At 39.7% G+C, this 21479-nt stretch overlaps 1 protein-coding gene across 3 annotated transcripts in view; it reads right to left on the bottom strand.

Annotated features, from left to right (window-relative positions):
• LOC146590624 (BTB/POZ domain-containing protein KCTD1) overlaps positions 1-21479 on the bottom strand; it is a 72384-nt gene that overhangs the window by 22798 nt on the left and 28107 nt on the right. For 2 of the 3 annotated variants that reach the window (XM_085314346.1, XM_085314344.1), the window contains exon 2: positions 13032-13210. In XM_085314346.1, the coding sequence (XP_085170472.1) occupies positions 13032-13195 (164 nt within the window). In that variant the 5' untranslated portion in view covers positions 13196-13210. Of the gene's footprint in view, positions 1-13031; positions 13211-13674; positions 13855-21479 lie in introns of those variants that run through there. The other variant, XM_085314345.1, reaches the window with a different exon arrangement.

The raw sequence follows: 21479 nt of genomic DNA, 5'->3' as shown, positions 1-21479 counted from the left end.
AGAGAGCAGCACCTGCTCAGTTATTGAAAACTGCACCATCAATCCAAAGGGGAAATGGGAGAGCACAACTGCAGCTCTCCTGGCAAGGTTAGCTGGGTTAGCTGCTAAACAAGACACRGCTGGTGCGCGAGGCAAGGCCAAAGGCCCGTGTTTACAGGACAACAGAATTAAAAGCTCGAAAAATAAGAACGTTTGATAAAAATCAGAGCCTCCAAATAAGTTTGGGCTACAGAAAAGCAGCAGCTTTTCTCCTCTTCCTTTCCCAGGACTTCTTTCAAAGGGGAGATGGAAGTAGGAAGGCATCTTTCCTGCTACAACTCCCCCAGCTTTACATATTCCTGTAACAACATTTATCACCATTTCCCTAATCGCACATCTCCTTTGCACTGAGAAGGTGGACACAGTCCCAAGGTTTTCCACTCCAGCAGCATGCTGCAGCCAACAGGACTCTATAGTTTCACTGCAGCAGGACAGAAAACTGGCATGACCAGGCATCAGGCACAACACCTTCTTCACATTTTGGAAGGCCAAAGTGAAGATTAACGTTCAGAGGAGTTTATCTGCAGCGCAAACTTGTAAAGTAAAATAACACCTTACTATCCCATAAAGGATGAGATCATTGTTTGTGAAAGCATAAGCAAGACTTGAGAAAAATCCATTTAATAATAATAATACATCTGCATATTGGGAATCTATCATGAAAAATTAGAAGAGGAAAATAAATATAATACAAGGTTAACGTGCATACTTTTCAAACAYTTGATGGCTACTTCAGGCATATGCACCTGCCTGAACAGTATCTGGAAAAACAGCAAATCTTATTTTTTTAAATGAAACATGAGAAGTTTCATGGGAACCAGCTCAAAGTATACAATGCAAATATATATTTTAAATTATTATATTTTTAAATTCTGAAATTATACTAGTAGTAAACTAGAATTGAATATAAAGCAAAAACTATAGCTTTTAAGGCTGCAGAAATCATCATAGTGTTATCTAATCTCTTCCCAGAAGTTATGAATTAYGACTAAATCATTCCAACATAGACATAGGCTGAAATTCTGTATCAGAAGCATGTTCAACTGCATTTGGCAACCCTTCGTCAAGAAAGAAGCTGAATATAATTGGATGACTATTTGAAGCACTTCATTATTTATGTAGGAAGGCTAGGTAAAAAAAGTGTTTTATAATCCCCAGACACTTGAGGGTGTGTATTATTGGGAAATAACCAATTAGGAATGTTGACAGCACTTTGTCTTTAGGATCATCAAGGCCAACAATACACCTGGGCGTCTATCACTGCGCAAAAGCACACACCCACTGCCTACTAGCTCAGTTTACTTAAGCAAACTTTTCACCAAAGGAAGTGGAAGAGACCCAGAAGGATGCATATTTCACAGTGCTCTTTGATTTCACAGTATTTTTTCTTCATTCTTCCCTTTGCTGCTATGYTCCAAAAAACTCATCTTTCAATGGCATTTCTGAATTATTGGTTACTACCGATTACTGCTTGGAAACAAATCTGATTATTTCTTTTCTGTTTTATTGCATATAATCTTCCAAACAACAACATCCTTATTATCTGTAGCAAAGAAAGACTGACAGTCAAAGATGCCAACCACAAAAATGCCACTACACAATTAAGTAAATACTACAAACTTAGAACAATAGAAATCAAGTCTTCCTTTCATGCTAGTCTAAGAAAAACAAAATTCATTAATACAAGCCTATAAAAATATTTTTTWAAAAATTTAGAGTTTAAAAATTAACAATTGACACACTTAGAATTGGGGCAGGTTTAGCTCAGTTGGTTAGAGCGTGGTGCTGCTAATGCCAAGGCTGCGGGTTCAATCCCCATGTGGGCTATGCTGAGTGTTGGACTAGACGATCTCCAGAGGTCCCTTCCAACCTTACCATTTTATGATTCTATGAAATTCAGCACAAATTTAGCCCAAGACAGTGCCATCTAACGCCTTGACAACCTGCCAAAGTAAGGCTAGAATACACTGACAGTTCACCAAACACTAATTTTTTTCCTTCTTCCTTTTTCTTTATAATTAGAATGAAAAAAAAATCTGAAATAAAGTTTGCACTCAGATCAAAAGCAAAGCATTGCCATAGATGCTCAGTGGGGCTTTCACACACAGAAGTAAYATTCAAACTTTTCCTGAACAATTTGTTTGCATCAAACATGTTAAATATGAAATCAATTTGTTATAAAAAGAAACAGCATTTTTCTTCTACAGCTCTCATTTTCTGGCTTGCATCCTATTCAGTCCATCCTGTGGCACAGTACTGCAGCATTTTCTCTGAGCTTCCCCACCTGCAACCTCACCCTCTCCCCTCGGTATCGCTGAGGTGATGATATTTTGATGAAATGTCACACATGGGCCCTCCAGATAATGGATTCAATGGGATACACTTAAAAGATCATTTTTCTCTTTTGTATTGACTGCTTGCACTGCTCTAAGACAGGAAGGGTTTTCATTTTTTATGTAAGCTCTAAGACCCTCAGGGCCCTCTAAACTGTTTAAAAGAAATCAATTTTTAGATGGTTGGAAGGAGTCTAGCAGACCTTAATGAGACTGGGTAGCTGTTTTGAACTCCTTCCCCTCGAACCTCCAACAAGTTTGGGCAAACTTAAAACTAGCTTTCAGCTGAGCCTCTCTGGCATGGAAGTGTCTCCTACTGTTTAGTATTTGTGGTTAGCATTCACATGGAACTGTAATTTATAGTATGCATATGGGAAACAAAATAAGAAAAAAAAAAACTTACAGAAGCAAAATAATCACTACTGCTGATGAAGATAAACAGCACTAGAGCTACTAAGCAAACCAGGACTTGGCACTTGCATAGCGGCAGGAAACCATTATCCCGTGACAAGGTTCTAATACACTGACATTGTTGCAATTACATCCAGGCAACCTAACAAAACAAATTCATTGTATGGCAGAAAATATTTTCAATTCAACATTGCAACATTTATTTTTTAATTATAGCACAAAGAATAAGGTTGGGGTGTGGAAGGACATAATCCATCATTTGCTCTGAAATGACACACTTATGGGAAATGTTACTACTATAACTTTCTATGCACAGTAAGTAACTACAAGCAATTTCTTCAGCAAGGAACGCAAAGAGCTTGGGTGTGGTCTTGGGAGATGCCGCTTATCCCTCCATCTCCCTCCATGGCAGTGGGAACCAAAGGCAAGCCACATTTTGCTGTACTGGGACTTCAGCCACTCCTCCTGTTTCATATGCGCGTCTCACAGCCCATCGAGCTCTCTACCTGCGGCACTCCTCACATGAAAAGAGCTTTAACAGTTCGAAAATGGACTATGCAAGAACATAAATACAATTTTTAATTAAAAGGAATGGTATTTTAATAGGTCATTTAAAGAACAATTATGTCTACCGTTTGACTGACAGCCAGGTCACATTTTAACCAGAAAACACCATTGGGGTCTAGGACATAGAATGAATCTTTGTCTTTAATGGTTCATCAATTTATAAAGTATACCCTCTTGCACTGAATATTGTTATGCTCAGCCATCTCATCTTAAGAAGAAAAACTGCATTTTTTTCTTATTCTCCTTTCATTTCTTCACAAACAGAAAGTTGTTTCATGGAAGCTATGAACTGCCAGCATTGCTTTCCTTCACCAAGTGCCTGTACTGCAAAATGCAGTGCTATGTAGAAATATAAAAGATAGGTCTTCAGTAATTAGCTTGGGTCCCAGATGYAGCACAGCTGAGTTAGCTGGAAGCAGGATAAACTAGTCCAGGTGGAGTGCTGCACYGAATTGCTTCAAGCAGCTGAGCTAGCCTACACAAACTGCACTGTCAAAGGACRAGGTGGGAAGGTGACCCTAAGACCACTGTTTTCCTAAAGGTGAAACTGTATAAAGTTTGTACAACGTCAGAAGAATTAGCTACAACTCAGCTTAGCTCCTTTCCAACTRTTACTGGAGCTCCTCTCCCCACCAAGGTTTGAGGCATGCAGAAAGTCATATCACACCCAAGCTTTGGGACAGGTGAAGATTTCRGTAGGGTGGCTTAGAAGATCAAGAAAATTGATCAACTGTTGTGTAGTGACAACTGGCCTAGAAGACCTCCATAGATCAAAGCTAACCTACTGGCCCAAGCTAGAAGCAGTGTATTTTGTTTACTAATTCACAGTTTCCCTGAGAGAGATCAATATTGATGAGTCTGAGTATGCTTTCAACTGATGTTGCTAAGGTTGAAAGCATCATTTGAGCAMAATATGCTAGCTGACTAACTATATTCAAAGGAAACTTGCCATCAGCGGGAGCCAGACCACACAGGATATGTAGAGAGAAAGCAACAAGAAGCAATAACATACTTTGATCTGGTTAGGTAAGGTCACCTGTGACTTCTGTAAGCTCCATTCCTTCCAACAGAAATACAAAAATGTAGATGAAGAAAGAAATGAAAGCAAAGAAATGAGGGAGTTCAGATGACATAAGTAAGCTCGATTCTCAGAGCAGAATGGGGACAGGAGAAACGTACTGGGCAGTAACTGGAGAGGCATTCTGAGAGTTGCTGACTGAGGGGAAGAAAGGCTGAGAATGAATGATAAAGGAGAAATAAAGCTGATTAGATGACAGTTGTCTAGTCATGACATGCCACATTCAAATAAACTGCAAAGCAGTTAAGTTAGAGGACACTTTCATGTAACAGGAACTGATGACATCCCCTTGGCCAGCACAGAGCATTTATGCGTTATCTGCATTAAGCAGAGTTCAGATAATCATTGGGTTCTAAGCAACTTTCCACCTTTCCTATGCAAGCTTTTTAAATATATTCCCAAATGGCAAACATASTTCTGTGTAAAACCCAGCCAGAAGGTTGATCATTACCAGAAAGCAGCAAGCCAGAAATTGGAATCTATATCCTAAAGCTCCAAACACACCCAATAGGTGGCCGGGTGTTGACAGCAAAACTGGAAGCCAAATGTTTACTTCTGCAATTACGTTCATACTAGATGCCAATTTGCTTAGCAACTACATTGCAATTTATGAAAGACCAATGAAGTACAAACAATTTAYGTGGGAGTAGGATCATATGCTAGTRCTAAGACTCAGTTTCTTGAATGCAAAGACTGAGCAGAGCAAAAGGCAAAACAAAACGCTGCACCTTGMGACTGTGATGCAAATCTAGATCCGATCAGAAATGACCTGTGAAGAGAGTACTTCACCATCGAGCATGAAATTGCCCGCTCAGTTTCTAATGGCCTTATCCTTATCAGAGCAGCAAGAACCACAGGCTCAGCACTCCTTTTTTTCCTCAGTATTTTCTCAGCCAGTTAGAAAGAAAAACACTGTTTGAGTGCCTTCAAGCTGGTTTATGGAGCCATGGTCTTGGGTGAAAAAGCATATCTACTACAATCAACTGTTCATCACTGACAGATTTCCATTCACGGATGGATATCAAGCAGTCATTAAAATCAAATGATTTCTCAAAGTGCAGACCTTTCAGGCAAGCTACTGATACTCTCCCCCCTCTCACTGACAGGTTGATCCAACCCATACAATCCCACATAAACCATACAATCCCACATAAACTTACTGGAAAAGGAATCTATTAACCATACTGACAATTACCACTATAGATTCTTTTTTTCCTCCCTCAAGAAGCATGTTTGCTGCTAAGAGGACCAAGAGTCTCATAGAAAAGAGCTGAAGCCTTTAGCTTTGCCACACGTAGAGATTTATTCCTCTGAATATTCCCATCCATGTCATGCTCATGTAACCAGTTATGCATGGTATCAGCCCCTGTGATAGGAGTCTGGTTCATCTATCTTCTATGTCTGCTTATGTGCAGAACGTACTCTGACAATTCACTATCTTGATTTCACTGCCATTTTATATTTATATTCAAATATATTATATTTGAATGCAAAAGCATTTAATAGAAAGCCCTATTTCTAATCCTCCAAATAAGTAGTACACAAAAATGTTTTCCCTGACACTTATAACAGGAAAGTATCAACTTGATGGCCCCTTTCAATGATCACTCACTCTACCAGTTACTGACCACATGATATAAAAGTCAGACAATCTGATCATATTCACTAGTCAGTGGCCACAAGCAACACCCAAACTTACTGACCATGCAAGTTAACGGATATATTTCAGGACTAACACAGAAAATATTAACTTCTACTGAGGTAACAATGTTCACTATATGTCAGCTGTCACTAATTGATGCAAACTGAGGTCAATAATATACACCTTGATTTCAGGATACACACCCAGAGATAAAACTAATCTGGGCATAGCCAGGACCAGAATAYATGCCTTTGAGCTCTCTATTGATAACTGTGTATTACAAAAGATTTATCCTCACAATATTAGTTGCATAAATTCTCAGGATTCCTTGACACTGGAACAAAGAACACTACCCTACACTATTCTACATTTTTCCCTCCAAGTTTATATACGTGCATAGACCAATCAAAACAAAATATGGAACAGCAMCCCCGGAGTCAGTAAGACAAGGTGATAGCACGGAAGTTTTGAACTATGTTGGATTAACTGTAATAAGCATGATCCTTCTGGATCAGTATTTTTTTTTTTTTTTTTTAACTAATATGTTACTGACGATACCAACATCATCAACTCTCTCTCTCTCTCTCAGTTACCGCATCTATAATTATTTACACTTTGAGACAGTAATCTTTTACACTTTCAATCATCATCTCAAAGCATTTTACAAACTGCTTTTTTGTTAACTTTGTTAGGAAGTAACAAAAGCTCAAAGCTTTAACAGTTATTTTAGGTCAGTAACACAGCAAATGTTATTTCCCCTTCTCAAACCCCTTCCCTTGCCACAAGACCATGCAACAATCAAATGATGAAATATAAAAGGCGAATAACTAAACGCACAAACCAGAATAGGTGAAAGATTAAATTGAGCTTCTGCTATCCTCTTCTGCCTATTCCCCCCTGCTAGGAACGTTACGAAATCTTACAAAAGTGCCACCTAGACCACTCATGCTAACACAGCAGACAATGCTAAAATACAATAATATTGAAAACACTCGAGGAAACTTGCTCTTTGAAATTAGCAACACTCAACATTTGTTCTCAAATGAAGAACTACTTTAGTCTTTAACTACTGTACTACCACAGTATTTAAGAACTACTTCTTCATTAGATGTGAATGTTGCTTCTCTAGGAAAAAAAAAAATCACCAAATACTTCACAAATAGAGATGTGTCTTTCAGGAAGATTAATCGAGATACTGAGAATGGATGTCAGCAAAGATTTAACAACACCCATCYAGTTACCAGTTATCATTTCCTTAAAAAGCAAAAAAGAAAGTTCCTTAGCTAGAAATCTTTTTTTTTATTATTTTTTTAAATAATATGCATCACATGATTACAGTTTGAGAGGTWCTATCCACACAGCCCAAGAAGGACTGTATCCTTAGCAATGCTGCAAAAGGTGTCCTATGCAAAGTGCAAAATAGCCCCATCACAACAGACCTCCTAACCAGCAGCCTCCAGCAAGCTGTTGTATCATGCAAAAGCAAGAAGTTAGGACCATGTGGGTGTCTTATTTGGAACCAGGGACAATCTTCAGAGAGAAACAGCCAAAGCTCTGAAACAGGTAAACAGTTCTAACCTGTCTAACTCATAATATGTTCGTATCCTTGGAGGCCCATGTATGTAACCTATTAAGGAAATGGCTTGCTCCCAAACTGTCAGTAAAGTCCAAGGATTGTCTGAGAGTTCTACTAAATGATTTTGTACTCTTGATGGGGGGRRRAAAAAAACAAACTAAAACAAAACTAAACAACCCCCACACACACATTTCACCAACCAAAAAAAAAAAAAAAAAAAATCCTAACTGGATCCAAGTGTGTGAAATTTAATTTCCCTGAGGGCTGAGAGTAAAGATTGAGTAAGCAAACCGGGACATGAATGGATTGGTTCATATGAAAACCTGAAACAGCCTTGGGCAGAAATCTGGGAGTATTGTGAAACACTGTACAAGAAGAACCCATCTTCTTATGCAGGGAGTAACTCAAGATGGGAGATGCAACTATACCATTAGATACCCCTCAAAAGGTTCCAGAAGGCAACATAGGCTGTAATTAAATCTTCCCATTCTACGACAAGAATACCGAATGTGGCAATGTGATGCCATGGTATTGTGCAAATATTTGTACCAGATGACTTGGACAGCACTAATTAAAAGTCCAGATGCTTTGAACCTATGAGATAGATGACACTGCTGATATCAGAGATATCAGACAGCTGACGCTCATTTGACCAAAGTTAAACATATTCCCATTTAATTATGCCAGTCAGCCAAGGTGCTCCGAGTCTGGTGCACAATGACTTTTGGCAAATGTCAGACAGGCAGCATTAAGGTGCGAAACATAGTCATGCCAGTTCTATGTCAGGGTTTCACCCTACTGAAAAATGATAGTGCTCTACAAAAAGAAGAAAAGGCTGYGCAGGTTTAGATATCAGAACTAACTGACCTGTGCTTTCTCTATTCATAATTATAAACGCTAAAACCTCAACTCACTTTCTGCAGACTCTCTTTGACCACAGGGAACAGTGGAAAAGCATGCATTTGCCTCAGCTCTCTGAAGAAAGGCCTCTTTAGCAGACCCTCAACTTGTATCTTTCCTTCCCTGGGAAAAAAAAACATTTTATGTCTGTCTGTTCTGGACTGTGGCAAGCATTTTTGAAAATAYTCACTCAAAAAAMCAAAATAATAATAAARAAATGTATGCTCAAATCTTTRAGAAGTAACTTCRTGCTACCAAATGTCATCCTGCAGACCTGGTCACTTAAAATAAACCCTAGGTTGTCCAGACGAGGAGAACATAATCTGGTTTAAAACGGAACAAACTACAAAACCACAAGACTCCTCACAGAGCAGAAATAATATTGTTTGGTCCATTGACATGGACTTAAGCATAATAYGGACACAAGCATAACCAACGCTGTTGGCCGACACTTTAGAAACAGCAGGAACAATCTAYGCACAAGTGATATATTCAAGGTCAGCAGTCTTGATGGAGAGATCTATACAAAAGTATATTTGACCCTCCCCAGGCATTTAATGAAAAACATAATTTCTTTAAGGAGAGTGACTTTATATTAGGGCTTCTACATAGATATACTGATTCAAATCATCTTTTCATGAAGCTTGTGCCTGGCAAACTTATTATTCAGTTGGATGAGATCATGTCTGAGGCATGGTCTCACTGGTAGCTTGGGAGAACATGATGTTAGTTGACAAGACTTAATATTATGTGTGATCTTCCTTGCGAAACTAGCAAGTTCTCTCTGGCCTAGAATATAGCTGGGCTCATGCAAATTCTATATCACYGATTTTTATTAGTTTTCTTTTTTTAACATTATTTCAGTTTCAGAACATAAAATTCCAGGAATACTCAGATCAAACTGTTAGACAAATGTTTTTTCTGTTGGATTATTCGACTGTATCAGCCTTTGGTCAAAACACAGGTAGGTTCTGGTAACTTGGGTTCTTCAATCACAAAAGCATTTGGCAAAAGCCCTCAGCGATCTTCCTATAGCAAAGGGCAGAGACACAGCATAAGCTGAAAGATGCTCATATAATCTCTTGGAAGAATGGATGAATACCTGACAGTAGGTGTTTACAAATCAAGTCACAAACCAGTGCTGGAGATTTAATAAAAAATAATAATGGAAAGTGTGCCTGGTAGGCCATAAGTCTCTACCTGACGCCATTTAAGGAACCCTTTTTAAAGTACCCTCTCCTGTTCCTCCCATGTTGTCCAAGAAGGGAAAAATGGAGATGCATGAACCCAAAGTAGGAGGAAGAGTACCCTTGCTCCGACGTAAACACTGCTTTACTAGGACAGCTCTCCTCCACACAGGCAAGTCACAGTGACTCCAGAGCTGCTGGTTTGGATATCACCCTTTCAATCTCTCAAAGAAAGATGACTCTGGTAGCTGGCCCACAGATTAAAGGTTCATTTTAGGCTTCTGGCCCTTAGACTACATGTAATACAAGTTAGGAGTCTAATGACTTTCATGTCTCAACCTGTTAGATGCTGGAGCTTGCAACCTATGCCTTGACTCATTCCTGGAGCAGTGCTCTTTCAGGCCAGATAATCAGGACCTTACTTTTCATAGGCGATACTTCATATAATGGTAAAACTTAGGAGGCTTCAACTCACCCAAAGTTCTCTGCAAGACCCTGCTTCAATCTGGACCTTATTCATACATATGATACTGGGGGGGGGGGGGGTGGAATCAAGCAATGTTGACTGGAAGCTTGGATTAGAATAACCCAGCATCAGCAAATTTAGACTTTAGATATCCTCTGACTAGGTCAGACTCTAAGAAGGAATGTGTATTAAGGACCAAATACTACTGGATAGCATTTACCTTATAACACATACAAACAAATGTACATACTTAGAAAAAAATTACTACAGTGGAAAAAAGTTAAGGTGTCACAGATGAAAAATGAACTATAATATTGTGATTGCCAGCTTATTGCCTCACACCATTGTCTTGACACCCAAACTGGTTTAGTAATTGCTCTTTTGAAGCTGCTAATGTTAAAAAAAAAAAAAAAATCTAAAGATCTAGAAGTGGCTGGGAGTTCCAGGTTCTAACAGCTACACTAGCATTATGCTCTCATCAAGGGGGTCAAAAGACACTTATTGTCAGAATCGAAACACAAACGCATATCAGAATGACTTGAAACCTATAACTTAGGATTGGGGGGTAAATTATGTTTGAAGAGCTTTGAAATGTTTAATTTATTAAACTAGCTTTGACACTACAGGCATAGCTTTCACTTTAAAGTGTTACAATAGCTCAACTGAAAGCGGAATATATCAAACTCCACTGCTACCATACACACTTATGAAAAGATATTTTAGTTTCTTCACTTAAAAAAATAATACACTCTCCCAGTGAATTTAACATGAGAWCAGAAACTACATGTATTAAAAGCAACAGTCTCTCATGCCGCACTGCAAGAAGGCACCCAACATCAGGGAGACATTTTACTACAGTTTCAGACACAACCAGCCAYCACTACAGCTACTGAGAAATGCTACGTAATCACAACTCCTGGTAGTTGAATACAAACAGTCCCTAGGAAAAAYTCCTAAAAGTGACAGATTCAGTTTTTGAAGAACAATTCAAGTTTTTCCAGACATTGYTTCAGTCTCTCCTGGCAGACCATCAGCTCTTACAGTTAGAAGCACTACTACAAKCCTACGTAGAACTACGTAAGGAATACTACAGAGGCAGTAATAGCAGTAAAATGTATGCATATAAAAAAAATATATTTCATGAAGTGTATTTTGTACTCTTTGGAAAGGAAAGTTAGAGCTGTGGGATGCTAGAAACTCCCAAACTTGCCTCCTGCCGCTACCTTCTATCCCCCAATAAGAAAATTSCTGATCAAAACACGAGCTTACGCAGACAAAAGAAATTCATTAATAAATACTTCAATTGTGAATCATTGTTATTCAACTAACTCAAAAGAGTGGGTAAAGGTGACACTGGAGAGTAGTCATGTAACAGGACAACACTTGATTGGGGGAACTGTCTAGCTCTTGACAGAGAAAGAGAAGCTTGTGTTGCAATAAAAAGTACTTATGAACTGAACCACTTAACTGTGGTTCATATAGACTGAGAAGATGCCACCCAGACAAACTGTATTACAGAAAAYAACCTGAAGATTTCTATTTTAAGATGCTCTTCAAGTTTTAGGAAGGAGTGACTTAATTTCTTTAGCACCCAGCTAGTTACAAGAATTAAAATACCTAACATTCTTATTGTAGGGGATGATATCATCTGAATCCTTCACAAAATCATCAGTAAAGAGAAAGGATCCCAGTGCTATTAAGAATCACAATGTCGGTAAGTGCCTATGGCCAAATATCCAATAGATTAGACCCCTCTCTCTCACTAATCCCCCATGCACCAACCCAGCTTTGGAGGAAATGAGACCTGGTCTCACCTCTCTGATGAAGGACGCATGTCAAGGTAGCAGCAGGAACCCTCTGGGTTCTCCTTCCCCATGAACCCATAGCTTTATGCTGCTTACCCTAGGCAGAGTTTCTTTTCTGCTCCAGCATTGAAGAGGAGAGAGAAAGGAATACAAACGACTGGGAAGAAAGGGGAGTTTCATCTTAATTTCCTCCTCCAACCGAATGCTGGAGTGGGAAGACCATGAAGGTAGCACTGTCTTCCCTCTAAAACAGGATCAGGCAGTGAAGAACAGGGTATAAGAATAACATTGTGATACAGTCAACATCTAATACATGATAGCTAAGTCATTTAGAATTACAGTACCACTACAATGTCTATCTGCAATCACAGCCATGAAATATTCACTCATTACATGTTCAATGTGTTTTTTTTAAAGATTCTTTTTAGAAAAGTTTTTTAACTGCTTACTACCAATAACCTACCAGAATCACCAGTGTTTCACCTAGAAGACATATGAAGTGAGAATTAAGAGTCTAATTATTTAAAAGGTCTCAAGTTTCTATAAAAAGCATTTAGTACTGTTCTGTATTTTGTTGTATACAACCATGCCTTTATCTCTACTGATACAGCTGAGATTACACACTGATAATGCAGGAAAGCAGTTATTGCTCCAAAAACACCACCACCAGAAACTCCCAGACCCCCACCTTTGGGCTTAAATGCAGGATCTGTATAGTTTTTGAATGTAATAAACCGCAAAATGGGTGYCCAGGCATAAAACCAGAATTCTATGTAACAGAAAGAAAGTATTATCACTGACTTCATTTTTAGCACATAAACACAGGGATTTATAGAGGTCTGAAATGCAGTGAAGGAGGGAAAGAAAAGTCAGTCTCTAACCTCCTACCAATACAGAAACCTAGCTGAATTTTGAAACAAAATGAATTAAGTTTAACATTTGGAGAGCACCTTGGACAGGATGTCCAAGGACAAAATCKAAGAACAGGAGTTGCTGAAGACATGCAGAACAATCTTTTTAAAGTTACCTGGAATCAGGATATTTTGTAAGCGTGGCCAGGCTGCTGGTATACATGTGCCCACCCACATCAATGTGAACTGGTGCGTTGGATTTTGTGAGCTGTGCTGGAGTGGGGATGCCTTGATTGTTCAATGGAGATGCAGGGGATCTAGTGATCAGAGGTCTTGACATATTGGGCCGACTGTCCTGTGAAGAGATAGACCGCGGGTTAATGATCTCCTTAACAACCTCGCAGAAACCCCCAGTCTAGAGTCAACAGCACTGCCTCACAGTCTCAGCTTACGATTTTCATCTTAATAAAGTGCAGACAAATATTCAGCAATTTTAAAATCAATCCAGCTTTAAACCTGTTAACTGGCTACATTTTAAATAGGTAAAGTAGGGCAAAATGCAATGATATGACCCACAACATAGAAAACAAGTTCAATAAAACAAGTTGTTCCTGAACGCTGCTTACGACAGACAATCCATACACACCACCCTCCTGTTCTCACATTTAAGAGCTGATAMAGGCTCTGAAAAAATCTTACTAGCTGTAGACAGAAAGACTGCGAAAAATACTATTTTCTTTCATTAAAAACCACAGGCAGAATTTATGTCTCTTCCCAAGCCCTCCTTCATTGCTACACAGCCAGAACAGAAATACAAACCCGTAACTCCTCCATTCTGCACACGCTTCGCTCGGTTTTCCAATTCACATATCACGAAAATAGAAGCAGAAACACCTGGACTAGTCAACTGTTCATGTACTGCGGCACACTGGACATCGACAGCCTTTGAGAAAGACATTTTCCATTTAAAAATTATACGTCTCACAGCAAACGGCCCCACACAGGCTGCAGGTCGGAGCGACTCCCCGAAGAAAGCGAGCTCCGAAAGCGACCCAGCAGCGGACGCTTGCCGATGAAACCAACTTTTGGTGGCAAAGGCAGAGACGGGACGCCGGGGAGCAGCGCGCGCACGGGCTGCGCGCAGGCAGGGTGGAGCCCCGCAAAGCGATTTGCCGGAGCCGGCAAGGCAGGCTGAATTCAAACTCTGAGATTAAAATAGAAACCTGCTCACGAGCGGCTTGGAGACGACCGCGCTTTCGACTGCGGGAAAGCTCTGCGCACGGCGGAAACTTCTAAAGGCAGCCCGAGAACTAAAAGCCCTTGCAAATCACTAAGTTTTACATTTAAAAGGTAAGCAAAGCAGCAAGAAGTCAGATACTCTTCATCCCAACACCCGCTTTGTTCTTTCCACATGTCTTTTAGCTAGGAAAGGTACAGGACTCTGCAAACACCTCGGCAGAGCTTGCTATTAAACCTGGGAGAAGCAGAGAAGAACATGGTTGTGTGYGGGAATTACCGGCTGCTCCCATTAGTCAAGTCCTTCGGTGTTTAAAACAATCATTTATACATTTTTCATGGCTGTTAAAGATTCAAACTATAAAGGCAACATGAGCCAGGTAAGTGTCTAACTGAAATGATTTACAGGCCAATGTTGCACAATAAATCCAAGTAGTGTGTAACAAAAGGCACCTATAAGCCACAAGGTACTTAACTGACTTTSTTTCATACACAAAAGTAAGTTTAAGTCAAATACTAAAAAAAACTTAAGAGATGAAGTAAAAAACCTAGCTGAGATGCTGGGGAGAGTTTAGTTTGGTTTTTTTTCGCCCTCTGTTTCTTTATAAGTACAAGTTAATATAAGTTTTCAGAAATACCACTCATAATTACTACAATTGCTTGAGGAGGTGCCTGCAGCATGATGAAGACAAGTCCAGGCAAAATAAGGTACACATGCTATGCAAAACTAATGTCTGCTATAAATGTTATGTGGTACAACCACCACCCAAGATGCTACTGATCTGCAGGATGATATTTAACAAAATAATGAAAAAAATTAGAAGTAACAACTGAAAAAATGAAAATAAGACTGCAAGAGAAGATACAAACTGGGTCTTTTTTTAAAATAAAAATAAAAAAAACCCTCTTGATGAATAACAACAGGAAAGCAGCCTGTAGGCAAAGGAACACRTTTCAGTGCCTAAAAGCAGACAGACAATTTTAAATCAACAAAGAAGGCTGAGACTAAAACAAAAAACAAATTCTGTAACTTGTGTGAAATAGTCAACATTACCTCCCTTATGAGGATCTTTTTTTGTCAGAAAAACACAACCCTGTTGCAATTTAGCACACTGCAGCACCACGGAGTCTGTAATAGTTTTTCAATTGGACACATCTACTGTATATCCTGCCTCAGGCTGCTCAGGAGAAAATGAACAGATTTGCAGGGTTAATATTGTAGTTAGGCTGGGACCTCATTCAGCATAGCTATGATAGTGCAGGATGTATGAAACGGTAGAAAAATGTAGAGTATAAACATTACTGCAAGGAAGGGAGATAGGCTGAAGAACTGTAGCCATTTTATAAGGAAAAACAAACAAAACAAAACAAAAAAACAACAAAAAAATTAAACTGGTTTCCAAAGTGAGATGTAATCCAGCTGCCATTTACACAGAGCCTTTATCTACTGAAACTCCCAAGAATAAATACACTCTATAATAAAACCTTTGCTAYCTTGTTTCACCCTCCTTCTTTTCAACATTCTCCCTTCCAAGTTACCTGAATTTACTATGCCTCAAGAAAAAGCACTTATATGCTCAATGTTTAGATATTAAATACAATAACACTAACCTTACTCCAACTTAGCTCACAAAGCACATTCCCCTGGATATAACGCTTTCACTGTTTTGGAGACCACACGAAAATTAGGCAACGGCATCAACTGCAGTTGTCCTGGAGAAATTAAATCAGAAATGGAATTCAGAGAATAGGGTGCTTAAAAACAGCTTCTTGTACATGGTGCAACTCACTACCACAACACAGAAGTGAAAGCGTAGTTCATCAGTGGACCCAGAATGAGAGACTGTTTTGACACTTGTTTAACAGGTCGGAGTTAAATTGTTGTATTAGTYGAATTATGGAAGAGGTAATAGCAGGCAAAAACAATTTCTCAAGAAATTCACAGATTGCATTGCTTACTACAGTTTAAAGAAGTGAACAGGTTTACAGAAAAATGGTTAGAACAAGGCACTGTACAGTTTCATTGGATTTGGACAGCATTTCTCCATAACAAGCATTTTGGCACCACAATTAAGTTTCCAGYAACCTACGGTGATTACAAATAGGAACAACAACAGGAGGAGAAAAGGGAATCTCAGAAACTAAGTTTAATGGAATCCAATGGATCTTGAGCTGTTCACACCAGCTGATGGCAAAAGAATCAAAATGCTCTTCAGAAGCCTGTCTTGATATGTTTGGTCTCATATAGGTCTCCTGCACACAGGAAGGGGCTATATGTAGTTCAAACACAGCTGTTGTCACACGGGAGGTCACAGATACTGCGTTCTGCTTCAGGAACCACACCAAGGTCATTCATGAGTGAGGCACAAAGCACAGCTGAAKAGCACGTGCAGGCTGCTTGGGCAGCAACCTTCCCAATCTGTATTAACAGTTCATTTTTCACTTGATACCTTTCTTTACAAATATTTCAGTATTTATCCTATTAAAAATTAAATAAGAGCAGGAATTCCCGGGTTTTACATCATTTCCTCTTGTCTGAAAAGCTTAGCATACCCTCAACATTAATCCTCAAAGATTTTTTTCTGACCACTTCTCCAAATAAGGAGTTCCGATTTCAAAACTCGAATGATATTACTACAGTAACAAAATACTCAGAAGTGCTACTAAAACTTGTGCTAAGCAAGTTAAAGACAAATTAATTCCAGAGTATTCACTCCATATGAGACATTTCAGTTTTGATTCAGCACACAAGAACTATGCTCTATTAAAAAAAAAAAAAAAAAAAGAAAAGTTCTTCCACTTTCTTGCTGACAGGAGTCTTTCAACAACAAGGAGTCAACAGGCCCACGTCTTTTGAGCACACCTAATCTGCTCTCATTTTTTTCTTTAGTAAGCCTTTCTACAAACCCAACAGAAGCAAACAAAGCCCTTCCCAAAACTTCTCCTTGGGATTTACAGACATCCTTGGGATTGAAAAGTCTTTCTGCAAGAAGCAAAAAAAAGCTCAGAGAAAAGCTCTCAGATCACTTCTCTTTTCTCTACCTTTTCTTCTATTCTACTCCCTTAGCATCTCAACTCAAGAATATAAAGAATGAGCCTTTACACCTGGGCTGAAAAATGCACTGACTGGAGGGCTGGAAAGCACACTGATGCAACTGGTCTACCAAAGAGCAACCTAGGGACCATGCCAATCTTCTGGTGCAAGTGGGAGAAACTCCAGAGAGCTGAAGAACAATTACAACATGCTGGTAAGTGTATACATCCAAGGAGATAGTAAGCTTCCTCTTGTCTACCCACCCCCCATCTCCTCAAATGTTAGGCTACTACTATTAGAAGTGGTTTCAGAAGCATTATTTACACTCTGTGGTCTTGAGTAAAGTCATGCCAGTTCCCTTCTTAAAAGTCAGAAACCTTGCCAAATACATACCACTACAAGACAACTGAGCTCACTCACTGGAGGACAGACTTCCCAACACAAAACATACACTTGACTCACAGGATAGGGAGGATCATTTTAGTTTGCAGGCTAAGGTCTTACTGGCCAGGGTTACTATATCAGACACTCCACATAAGTCAACCTAGCTCAAGCAGGTGTGTATACACTCTTCAATACACTGTAGCCTCTGTATTCAAACTCTTGGATTAATGGATGTTCTGTATCACAGTTCAAAAACCTGCAGAGATGCCCAACTTAGCTAACAGACCCTTCAATTATCAGAGCAGAAAAATCCAAGGTACATCTGTCTCTAAAGACTCAAGGAATTATGAAATGAGGACAAACTTATCTCACTCAACCTGGACATCAGAAAGGATAATAATGTAATAGCTTATTGCAATGAATCAGATTAGTCTATATCCATCATCTCTTTTTTAATGATGGAAAGCCACAAATAGTGTTTCACTTCACAAAAGCTTGGTGCCCAGAAACAACTTGAAGTGGCAACAGCAGTCAACATATTCATGTCAACCTCTGGTAGAAGAGTGCTCTCTGGAAATATGCAACTTACTTGATGAAAAACAAATTCCATATGTGAAAAGTTTCAGAAGTTTAAGAAAAATAYCCATTCCTTCAGTACAAAGTAGAAACTGTTAAAATGTCACGGATCCTGAGCCTGAAATACAGACTGATGCTTAGGGATACCCATGGGGATGAGGGAATCCAGGTTCAAGTCCCTCATCCAAACCAGGAATAGGATGGCATTCTCAGATTCAATTCCTGCAAGTGTCCTCACTTTTTCAAAATATTTCTTTAAAGATTTTTAATCTTGATCATTGCTTACTAAAATGCTTAAGTAACCAACCTCCCTTTTTTGATTCAGCAAAAAGTCAGTACAACAAAAAGAGGCTGAAGAAAGTATTTATTCAGTGTAAACAATATTAGTACAGAACACCACCTTTGGAAGGAGGAACAAGCAYGCAGAGATAGAGCTATGCATACAGCAAGCCCAGATGCTCGTTCTGTTGGAAGGGAAAACCCAACTCCAGGCACCTCTGCCGAGTGGAAACTTCCTCAGACAGCTGGCTATGGCCATAAATGACATTAGGATGAAGGCAACAGGGTGAGCTGGGCCCCCAGAGTCTCACAAGGTCTTCAAAGACAGCTTCCTGTCAACAACAGTACGGAGCATGTGAGCTGCATTTCATCCTACTAAAGTGCACACGTGCCATCAGTGCCTTCTCTTCCTTTACACCTCCACTCTCCAAACCAAAAGGAACAAGTCTTAGATACGGTCAGAAGCTGTTATATGAGTGTATTCATGTCAATTATTCTGCTTCTTCACTCTTATACTGATGGCTCTGAGATGGTTGGGCTGTACTGCTGCCACTGGATCTGCAAAACAACAAAATGCATTATTTTCCCCAGTCAAAAGCTTGCTACACTGTAACATTTTGTCCTTCATCAATATAATCCGAGTGCTCTTTCCCTTGCTGCTGCTGAGATTTAGGACTGCTGACTCAGAAAATCAAGAATTACGTTTATTAAGCACAACTCCAAAACAGTTTAAGTGCTGTGCGAGGAACAAGCCTAAAAACATCAAATGCAATTTAATGTCACAGTAAACACAGATACTTGCTCCCCTGAGACTGAGCAGTAGTACTAGAAGTATTAATTTAGATACTTTAGACCTCTGAAGAAAAGATTTAGCATCTTGAATGTCTGTCAGGATYTTGATAGAGGGTCAGATTATTCCATACAAGGTAGTTAAATACAACGGAGAGCTTGAGAAGTTCGAAAGGTTTCCTGAGACGCTGAAGTACTTCAGTGTAGCTGAAAATTGACTGCTCTACCAACTACTCTCTCCCACCACTGCTCCTATGTTTGTAGTACTCAGTAAATTTACAGAAATACATGCAACGAAGTATTTTAGAAAGGTGGGTGCCAGGTGACTGCCTGAGAAAAGGGACAGAAATACCCAGAGGTCATCATACCCAGCAAGTAAGGTACAGGCCATCAAAATAAAAATATTAGCTGAAAACTTTTCCTGAAGGCACTAKAAAGACTTTAGAACTGCATCTCCCTGTCTTTATGTCACGCACTAGCCCAAACATAGACTGAGCCTACAAAGGTGATGGTGAACCTTGGTGCACCGGGCTGGCTACAACGTAGTAACTGAAGTGCTTACCTGTCAAGACTGTATTAAGTGGTCCTTCCTCAAGCTCCTGAAGGTGCTGGCCCTGGGGTGAAGCACTGAATCTGACCCTTGCAGAAGGGGATGCCTCCGTCCACATCTGATATGCTGGCTGCTCACAGCCTTCTCCAGGGGATCCRTACACTTGGGTACTCAGTGCCTTAAGTGCCGAGGAGGATCTGTTGCACTTTCTTGGCATGACAAGCCTTAGCTGGGATTTCAGAGCAGATCAGGATCTAGAATAAATGCTACAAGTGCAGAGAACCAAATGCAAGGCAATGGTCCACAGGAAGCAAAGTATTTATGCTGGATGGAGAGAGCTGCCTACCTGGAGACTGATGACAGTTAAAGGTGACCCTGGACCAGAGTTTGCTGAAAATAGTTTGAAAATACCAGCCCCCAGATAGACAGCCAAGTCTATAGCACATTAACTCAAGCTTCAGCAGAACAGCTCTAACTATAACTTTAACAGAAATTGCCCACTTAAGAGTTTAAAAACATCTATAACTTAAGAGATTTAGGAGTAAGGGAAGGATCAAATGAGGAGCCATGCTAGTATCAATGCTGTTATGAAGGTAAGTCCAAAAAGGTCAAGTTTACARAAACATCCTTTATCTTTCAAGTGCTTATATCAAGTGCTATTTTTCAAGATTCACCTAAGCCTTGGAACTGCAAACAGTTTAAATCCCCCCCTCAAGATACCCTATAAATTCATACTTTTTAATGGAAGATTAACTTAGCAAGCCCCTTACTTGTTTGGGTAAGCCTAAGCATAGCTAAGACCAGCCAAAATATTTGAATTCATTCAATTTAGGCTGCACTTTTCTAAAATAAAATTCTGTTCTTCCACACTGCCTACCCATTTCTTGCTTCTCTACTTTGGTCAAGTAGGCGATAAATGTGGCTGGACTTGACTTAATCCCTCAACCAGGAAATTCTGTATACATACAACTCAATGTGATATATATTACATACATTACACACACACGTATATACATATATAACCTCCACATACAAGGTGGGGATCCAGCCCAGATTTCTCCACATGCATACACACTTCAGTTTCATAATGGAGTAGACTTCTAAGGCCTTCAGACTTGCTATTGATTTGATTCTTACTCAGGAAAAGCAGCAATTTAATTTACAAGCAGAACCGGATTTGAAAGTTGCTCTCAATTGCTACACAACACAGCTGCCCACCTGACATTATAATCACAGGGTGATTACACCTCCCCAGTATGCATCAGTCAGAAACCTTCTGTAACCATGCTGGAGAGCACAGCATTTTGGTGCACGAAGACATGGGACTAAAGGTCAAGACACCTGCTGCGCCGTTTCTCGTGACGCCTTATGAGAGGGAAGGGTTGGATACCTGTGATCTAAAGGCATTTGTTCCATGAGGAGCTTGCACAGGCTCCTACTCAAAGTGACAATAAAACTGATTTAGGAGTGACCAAAAGGAAGGTTACATCCCCAGCCTGAGCCTTCCCTAAGCACACACGTCAAGCCCAAAGTACTTCAATAAGCGCAAAGCCAGGTGCTCAGCCTTTATCCTCACAAATGGATGCTACCAGCTAGGATGCAAACTATTACAAGCTCATAGCTGCCAACAGATCTCTCAGCCTCAGTGAAGACTGTAGTACTCTTAGAGCCCTCTTTTTTAAAAAAAAAAAAAAGTAATAAGGTGAGCAGTCCCTGGGAAAGATGCTGCAAGGCTCAAAGAGCTCTTAAGAGCCTGGCAGTYCTGCCTACAACACT

This window comes from Rhea americana, unplaced genomic scaffold (assembly GCF_003343005.1).
Source record: "Rhea americana isolate MKP2758 unplaced genomic scaffold, rheAme1 scaffold_40, whole genome shotgun sequence".
NCBI classification, from domain to species: Eukaryota; Metazoa; Chordata; class Aves; order Rheiformes; family Rheidae; genus Rhea; species Rhea americana.
Note: the sequence above shows the minus strand (reverse complement) of the source record. Positions and strands in the feature narration are given on the sequence as shown.